At 34.7% G+C, this 9,050-nt stretch overlaps 2 protein-coding genes across 3 annotated transcripts; one reads left to right on the top strand and one right to left on the bottom strand.

Annotated features, from left to right (window-relative positions):
• The first annotated feature begins 2,087 nt into the window (after positions 1-2,087).
• LOC110673110 (SWI/SNF complex component SNF12 homolog) lies at positions 2,088-4,961 on the top strand. Of its 2 annotated transcripts, none has more exons than XM_058140472.1 (3): positions 2,088-2,270; positions 2,395-4,434; positions 4,629-4,961. In XM_058140472.1, exons 2-3 carry the CDS (start codon positions 2,819-2,821, stop codon positions 4,699-4,701), a joined length of 1,689 nt encoding a protein of 562 aa, XP_057996455.1. In that variant the 5' UTR covers positions 2,088-2,270; positions 2,395-2,818; the 3' UTR covers positions 4,702-4,961. The 2 variants fall into 2 exon arrangements, with proteins under 2 accessions (XP_057996455.1, XP_057996456.1); XM_058140473.1 differs by having other exon boundaries at positions 2,390-4,434.
• Positions 4,962-6,494: 1,533 nt separating this feature from the next.
• On the bottom strand, positions 6,495-8,008 carry LOC110673119 (lignin-forming anionic peroxidase-like). The gene is made up of 4 exons (XM_058140812.1): positions 7,664-8,008; positions 7,388-7,579; positions 7,131-7,296; positions 6,495-7,040 (listed from the first exon to the last, which is right to left on the bottom strand). Exons 1-4 carry the CDS (start codon positions 7,895-7,897, stop codon positions 6,652-6,654), a joined length of 981 nt encoding a protein of 326 aa, XP_057996795.1. The 5' UTR covers positions 7,898-8,008; the 3' UTR covers positions 6,495-6,651.
• Between the last annotated feature and the right edge of the window lie 1,042 nt (positions 8,009-9,050).

Here is a 9,050-nt window from a genome sequence, read left to right as displayed (position 1 = left end):
ATAAATTAGACTTATTAAATATTTTATCCTAAATACCTATTATTTTAATTTTTTAAAATAAATAATAAACCTAAAAAAATTGGAACTTATTTACTAATACTCTAAATGACATAGCCATCTCTTTTATTTCCTCTTTGACATTTTTTTTTTACTTTTTTTTTCGTACTTTTATAATTGCAATTTTCCCTAATTACAAATTTTCCCTCTCTTATTGCTCTTTCTTTTTATTATTTTCTTTATTTTTTTACCGATTAGCTTTTTTTTTTTTAATTTTTTTATCAACAAATTAATGTATGAATTCAATTTCATAAGTTAAAATTTTTTTTATTTTATAATTCAAATTCTATTATTCAATTAATAATCAAGAATTAAGTTTTCCTAATTGTTCATGCGTATTTTAATTATAAGTAAATTTTATCTATTTAATTCTACAATCAATTGGCAAATTGGTTTTTGTTTTTTTTTTTTTTAATAACAAAGAATCAACTTAAAGACTCACCGGTAAAGTAAATAAAACCATTTCAACTAATATTATATTACTTTAGTATTTTATTATCTATTTAGTATATTAAAATTTATTATGTTTATTGTTTTGACAATTAATATGTAAATAATAAAAATCTAGTATATTAATATGTTCGTGAAATTTGTATTCATATTACCCATTGCAATTATAAGTATTGATTTTTTGACCCACTGAGTTAAATTCTTGACTTCGCTCCCGGTTATAATCCCATTTAAAGATAATTCATGCCCTCTTCCAACCTACTTTTGATAATTACCTTAAAAAATAGGTCAGTTGGTCGACTACCCCTGATGAACAGGTCGAATAGACTAACCACTTTATAAATTCACCCTGATATCTCTAGTCTTAATCATCTCATATATGTTAGAGTCATTATTACCCTAAAATAATATGATTATCCCTCACGTGCAGAATTCTACGATTAAAACAACCCACTTGAAGACAACTTTACACCTGTTCATTCGTTATTGGCCTACCCATTATATAAGTAGATACCTACCATTCCAAGTAAAATAGATTCACACGCTTGAATACTCAAGTTCTCTTATACCCCTTGAATAGTACCCAGTCCACATGTCCATCATCTTGATATACTCAATATCAACAATTATCAGCTAGTTCTGAGTTAACCCTTGATTTGTATTATATCCCTTGAATAGTACCCAGCCTACATTTTCATTATCTAGATATCTCCAATATCAATAGTTATCAGCTTGTTCTGGGCTGATCCTTAATTTGTATTATATCTCTTGAATAGTACTTAGTCTACATGTCTATTATCTAGATATTTATATATCAACCGTTGTCAGCTGGTTCTGAGTTGGCCCTTAATTTGTATTATATCATTTGAATAATACTCAATCCACGTGTTCATTATCTAGATATCATCGATATCAATAATTATCGGCTGGTTCTAAGCTGGCTTTGATTCATATTATTTATAGGCTTGGCTCTATTAATGAAATATCTCTATCTTTGCCCAGATAAAATCTAAATCCATTATCTAAATATCTCCGATATAAACAATGATCAGCTGGTTTTGAGCTGGCCCTTAATGTGTATTATATCCCTTGAATAGTACTCAGTCCACGTGTCCATTATCTAGATATCTCCGATATCAATAATTATCGGTCGGTTTTGAGCTGGCATTGATTTATATTGATTATAGGGTTGGCTCCATTAATGAAATATCTCTATCTTTAGGAAAAAAAAAAAACTCTATTTCCTTTGTAGGCCACGTATTCACCAAATGTTTTGGTGCTCTGCATCTAACATACATCCAAATTTTAAACCTTAGAAGATAAAAGAACTCCTCACATGAAAACATTTTAAAACATACCACTGTTTCAAAGAATAAATTTTCTCATATGGATACATGTATTTTTTAAATAGTATGTCTTTTGTGATTATTATTTGAAAAACAATTTTTAAAATATTTCAATCAAATGAAATTAAAATTATTTTTAAAATATTTTTTAAAATCTATTAAAGAATAAGAAATATTTTCCGTGAACAATAATAAATCATGAAATTATTAAACGCCTCAATTACATCATTTTTCACTTGGATAAAATCCAAACCCACGTCGGATTTGGGCTTGATCTGAAGAAAGAAAGAAAATCTTCCCACCTCCGCCCAACCCACTATTTAGCGTCGACAGCAACTACTAGGGCAGGGGACCTCGCTCTGCCTTTTCGCTCAAATTTGCACACCCAGCTGAGCTGCTCCCGGCTTGTTTCTCCTGGTAAGCGCTCTCTCTTTCTCTCGCTTGTTCTCCTTTGTTGCGTGTTATCTCTATTTGTTTTTTATGTGTTAAAGAATCTTAATTTCTTGGTGAATGATTCGATCTGCCGTTTGTGTCAGTTCAGAGGACGGAGCTGCTCTGGGTGTGGGTGCTTGGGGTTGGAGTCGCAAAGGCCAGATGCCCAGTACCACCAAGAATTAAGGTTATACAAATCTTTTCGGGCTTGTGGGCACATCACTTATTTAATTCCCAAAAATTAGCATCCTAAAGATGGGAATTGAATGTTATTCGAATTCCCATTTCGTTTTTGTTGTGAACTAAACGGAGCCTTAGGAGTTTGAGTTTTTGGGGGTTTTTATTATTTTGCTGTTGCTGGGTTTTAGGGTTTTGGTGAAAGTTGTCTTTGGTTACGCATTTTTTTTGTCGGTTTTTAAGATTTGATAGTTTTGGAGAATATGCATAAGTAAACCCACCTTTTTTTTTTTTTTTTTCTGTTATGGTTTTAGATCTGTCTTAGGGAATTCATTAGATAGTGTGAAGTGATAGCCATGTCTGTGAATAATAACAATAATAGTACTACTACTAATAATAACAACAATAGTAATAGTAATCCGCCCAAGAGCCTTGGGCAACCTACGGGGATGCTCAGTCAATCGTTGCCCATGAACCCAGCATTCTCACAGTCACAATCTCAGGTGCAAATTGGCACCGGCTTTCAGGGTCAGTTCCAGCTGTCCCAAGCACAGGTCACTGCTCAGGCACAGTTGAAAGCGCAACAGGCTCATGTGCAAGCACAGGCCCAAGCAGCTCATGCTGCTCAAGTTCAAGCAGCGCATGCACAGTTCCAAGCTCAGTTGCAGGCTCAGGGAATATCTCTTAGCCAAGCCCAAAATGCCGCCTTGGGAAACTTGGGTTCATCCTCACCTTCATTTTCAACTCCTGGTAGCATGAATTTGAAGCGGCTACCTCAAAAACCCCCAGTTCGGCCTCCTGGTGTTCCCATGCCAAGCATGATTTCCCCATTGAGAACTATGGATCTCACCCCTGCAGCTCGCAGGAAGAAGCAGAAGCTTCCAGAGAAGCAACTACAAGATAGAGTGGCAGCAATTCTCCCTGAGTCTGCTTTGTATACACAGCTTCTTGAATTTGAGTCTCGAGTTGATGCTGCTTTATCTAGAAAAAAGGTTGACATCCAGGAGGCTCTTAAAAATCCTCCTTGTGTCCAGAAAACACTTCGAATTTATGTTTTCAACACTTTTGCTAATCAGATCAGAACAATTCCGAAGAAGCCAAATGCTGAGCCCCCAACTTGGACTCTTAAGATTGTTGGGAGAATATTGGAAGATGGGATAGATCCTGACCAACCTGGAGTAGTTCAGAAATCAAACCCCTTGTATCCAAAGTTCTCATATTTTTTCAAGAGGGTGACAATTATGTTGGATCAGAGATTATATCCTGATAATCATATGATTGTATGGGAGCATTCTCGAACACCTGCAACTCATGAGGGTTTTGAAGTAAAGAGAAGGGGGGATAAAGAATTTACAGTTACTATGCGGTTGGAAATGAACTATTTGCCTGAGAAATTTAAGCTCTCTCCAGCTTTGATGGAAGTTCTTGGTATTGAGGTTGACACCCGTCCAAGAATAATAGCTGCAATCTGGCATTATGTGAAGGCAAGGAAACTGCAGAATCCAGAGGACCCTTCTTTCTTTAATTGTGATCCACCTCTCCAGAAAGTATTTGGGGAAGCAAAGATGAAATTTACCATGGTTTCACAGAAGATATCGCAGCATCTATCTCCTCCTCAACCAATAGTTTTAGAGCACAAGATAAAGCTTTCAGGAAACAGTCCAGTTGGAACTGCATGCTACGATGTGGTGGTGGATGTCCCCTTCCCAATACAGAGGGAATTGAATGCTCTGTTGGCCAATGCAGAGAAGAACAAAGAGATTGAAACCTGTGATGAAGCAATATGTGCTGCTATAAGGAAAATTCATGAACATCGTAGGAGGCGGGCATTCTTCCTTGGGTTCAGCCAATCGCCTGTGGAATTCATTAATGCTTTGATTGAATCTCAAAGCAAGGATTTGAAGCTTGTAGCTGGAGAAGCTAGTCGAAGTGCTGAGAAGGAGCGCTGTGCTGATTTCTTCAACCAACCATGGTAAGCTTGATCGCTATTAATTCCTTTTTGAAACTCATTTGTTTGTCATCACTGCCATTTTGTGTCTACTCATGTAATGGAAGGGACTTTGCAGAGTCAATCAAGCCTGGGAAGTCTAATCTAATTTTAATGTCCACATGTAAGCTCAAAGAAACATTTGATCTTATTTTTATTAAAATTTGGTAATTGAACAGGGTTGAAGATGCTGTTATTCGCTACCTAAATCGTAAGCCGGCTGCAGGAAGTGATGCTCCTGGAAGCACCTGAGTTGGAAGCTATTTTTCACTGCTGATCTGCGTGTTTGTTCGACTTTGATTCTTTCACTTGGCATCTGTATAGCTTTTATGAAAATATGGCTATTTCTGATCAATCTAATTGTTAATGGTCATCAAGCCACAGGATGAACACCCCTTTACTTGTTATACAACAGTTATGGTTTGTAGCTTGTTAGCAGAATTGTCCACATATTTGTTTTACTCATTGTGCTATTGAGAAGATTGGCCTCATAGGGCATATGGTTATATGAATCATTGAGACATTATGCGATGTTGCCCTGTACTCCCTGTGGGTTGTGCAGCAGCACTAATTGGCGCTAAGTCCACTCGGTTTTCCTCTAGAAACAATAAATTGCTGAATGATGGGATTTTATCCTTTTCCCCACTGGAAACATGAAATACAGTTGCGCACACTTCCGCAGGGATTGATGGAAAAATGGCACTGATTGTGGGATCAACGCCTAAGTATCTGTCTGTGTATTTCCGGATCCAACTTAAATTTGGGAATAATTAAATTAGTGAAAACAACTAAAAATGAGATTGATGATTAAACCAAATTGTATTTTTCCCCCCCCTTTATTACACTATGAAATAGAAATAAAATGACAAATGTGTGGAAACCATAATCCCTAAGTTAGACATTAATAGGAGTTGAACATGAAGCAGCACAAACTAGTTGACAGCATATCAGGTTAATCTGGATACATCATCTCCACTTCAGATTTTGCTTGGTCTATGAAATCATAACCTCTAGCAGAATCCTTTCTTGGCAGGGCTGCCCTTCACTTTCAATAGATTCTTTCAGTAAGATTGAGGCATCAAAACCCTGTGAAACCAAGCAATTCATACATTTCCTATCACTAACTGAAGGGTATATTGAAATAGTATTGGAATGCGCCAGTAATTATTAAGAGCAGTAAAAACCTGAACAAAGGAATAGTGAAAATGCGGGCGAATGCGAGATGCTGCCATTCTTCATTCTCGTGTAATAGCAATTCTTGTGGAAGTTCGGATTACTGAGTGATTTTAGGCATGATTTTTCATAAAATTGGAGTTGAGTTGAGCCTGGCATGCAGCGTTCAAAAGTTGCAACATAAACATGACAGCTGCCGATTTTACTGCAGATACCAAGATTTCACCAAGTAGAATTACCATATTTCCTTTTCTTTCCTCAAGAACAGGGACAAATTAGCACAAGCAAATGAAATGAGAACGGATTGGAGATCATGGAGAAGTAAGCACGTGGTCATATAGAGTAAGGCCAGAGACCCTGCTTTCAGCCACGGCGCGTAGCCACCTTTTCATTTTTTTGTTTTTCAACTGATTTTGACTGAAAAGTTGGCTTAACTAAATTTATCCATTTTGGTGTCATATAATTAGATTATTATTATTATTATTATTATTTAAACTTTCTGATATATAAAAAAGAAGATAAGAGAATATGATTAGAGATAAGTTGTCGAATACAATTATGTTATTATTATTATTATTATTATTATTATTATTATTATTATTATTATTGAGTATTGAGATGGAAAATTCATTATTGGTGAGATTAATTAACTTAAATTTTAGCGACCATTTTTAGATGGCTTAATTTTTATTATTAGATTAATACACAATTAACATATTTTAATATTTGATCATTGCAAATTTAAATTAATGACGTAAATAATGTGTGGGAATACAATAAGAGAATGAGATGTGATATATTATTTTAAATTTAGTATTAATAAAATTAAATAATAATACAACCTTTATTATTAAAAAAAAAACAGTGAAGAATACAAATAATGAAATGAATTACAATTGAAATTGAATATAAGAATAATACTTCAAATTTACACAATTGATGAAATATATAAAGAATGAAAAAACTGGTCGAGAAATGAATTAGACAGGCGCATATTTATGGTTAATGAATGTAATAGAAGAACATAAACTAGTTGATAGCACTGCAGATTTTCCTTATTTCTCCTGCAGTTCCAGTGAGAGGATCAATATTTCCCATTTTAATCATGGCAGAAGCAAAGTCTGAGCTGAAAGCTGCAGGACTCCTGCTATATTCTGAAACAATGCTGTCTGTGGAACCTCCGCCAAAAAGAATTTGATCAGACTCAAGAAGACCTTTCTTTTGTATAAGATTCTTGAAATAATTGTTGTCAAAAGAATTAGGAGTGACCAAATCAAATGGAGCCAAATTTGCATCACCCCCAACAGCTGGACAAGTGCGCTTGCGAGTGCTTGCAAATCCAGCGTCAATGTCAGTGCCATTGCTATATATCCTATCACGGAAAGTAAAGCATTGGGCTTGACCAATGGTATGAGAACCTGCAATTGAAAATAAAAGTACTTCAATTGGCCGAGAATGATTTGCTGCTAATTAAAGGAATGTTAGATAAGCATATGTACATATGGTACCTGACAAGGCAACCATATCCCTTGCACTAAGGCCTTTACTCTGAAAGCGAGATATAAGTCTGTCCAGGCCATCTTTAAAACTGGGAAGTTCACTGTTGGCTAGAGTTCTACTAGCAGTAGTTGAGTCTCTTCTTCCAAGCATTACTGTCCATGATGGACCTCCCACCTGATACGTTTATGAAGAAAATGTCAAAAAATTAATAAATTATAACTTTAGAAGAGTATAGCATCTGAAACAAGAGTTTGAATAAACTTACATATGCAGATGCATCCCTTGCTGCCACAGCGAGGGTATCTGCGCAAGATACAACTCCAGGGCATATCTTCTCTACTTCAGATTTCGCTTTCTCAATGACTCGATAACCTCTGGCGGAATCTTTATTGGGAAGTGCGGTCTGTTCACTCTCGATAGATGGAGTCTCTTCCAATAATATTGAGGCATCACAACCCTACAAGATCAAGAACTCATTAAGCAATGCTCATAGAATAATATTAATTATATATGGCAGGAGAAAGGAGCCTATGTGTAGTACCTGAACAAAGCAATAGTGAAAGTGTAAGCGAATGAGGGAAGCTGCCATTCTTCGCTCTGCGGCAATTGAATTTCTGATAGAAGTTCGGATAGCACTGAGTGCATTTGGACAAGAATTGTCGTAAAATGTAGAGGTGAGTTGAGCCTGGCATGCAGTGTTCAAGAGCAGCACCAAAAGTATAACAGCTACTGCTTTTGCAGGAGATGTCAAAACGTTATGAAATGAAGTTTCCATTTCTTTTTAATTTCTCAAGATCAAGAACAAGCTACACACAATATTCTTTATAAACAAATGGAACAGCTTTTGAAAGGCTATGAACACGAGCAAAAGAATCAAGAAACGGTAGTAGATGGAGAAATGATACATGGTGACAAGCTTATATAGATAAAAAGGTCAGCGCATTTGGTTTGTCCAAGTCTCTATCTTGAGCCACCACGCGTCGGCGGTGTCAGCTTTCTTTGTTATGACCGAATCCTGTTCCCCCACTTGCTTATGTGCTTGAGTGATTCTTGTGGTCAGAGATATGAGAAAGTACAGCTAGCTAGATGTAACATTAAAGGCAATTTGAGGCAATTGAGATGGCCAAGTAGTAATTAATGTAGTTAAGATAATTTGTCATTATTCCCAATAATAGCTAAAAATTTAACGGATAATGATTTGCAGCTATGCATGTGAAATCGAATCATCTTGATGGATTGTCAAAGGTGTTGTGCTCACAAGCCTAATTTCCTGGTAAGTGGTAACCATGCATGCATGAGCCTTTAGTCAAAGGAGAACTTTACGCATATTTATAAAAGAATATTCATTTTTAACTTGATATTAATTAATAATTACACTACCTGAAAAGTCAAGGAGTAGGACGATTAAAAATTGCATGCATGGTTATTTTGATGGATGTGTTAGAAATGATTAGCAATTAAATATTAATATAAATTAAACTAAAATTTAATATGATAATTCAAAACATTAATTAATTAGATTAAAATCATCATATTTTAAATATTGAAAATATTTAAAAATATTGTTTAATAATTTTGAAATTTTTATAATGAAAATATATTAAAATTAATTTTAAATTTTTAATATTTTTTAATTAAAATATTTTAAATATATTTTTCTCTAACATAAATTCGAATAATATATAATAATTAAGGGTGTTCAGTTCTGATTCCAGTATAGTTCTAGCTAAAAGTCAAAAGTGAAATCAAACCTTCTGTTATTTGACTTTTAGGATCCTAACTTATAACCAAAATTCAGTTTCGGTTTCAGTTTGATTCTGAATAATTTCAATGTGATTCTGATTTTAGTTTCGATTCTATTTTGATTTTAAATTTAGTTTTAATTTCATTTCAAATCTTTATTTTTTACCCCTAAAACTATAACATTG

This window comes from Hevea brasiliensis, chromosome 18 (assembly GCF_030052815.1).
Source record: "Hevea brasiliensis isolate MT/VB/25A 57/8 chromosome 18, ASM3005281v1, whole genome shotgun sequence".
NCBI lineage: Eukaryota > Viridiplantae > Streptophyta > Magnoliopsida > Malpighiales > Euphorbiaceae > Hevea > Hevea brasiliensis.
Note: the sequence above shows the minus strand (reverse complement) of the source record. Positions and strands in the feature narration are given on the sequence as shown.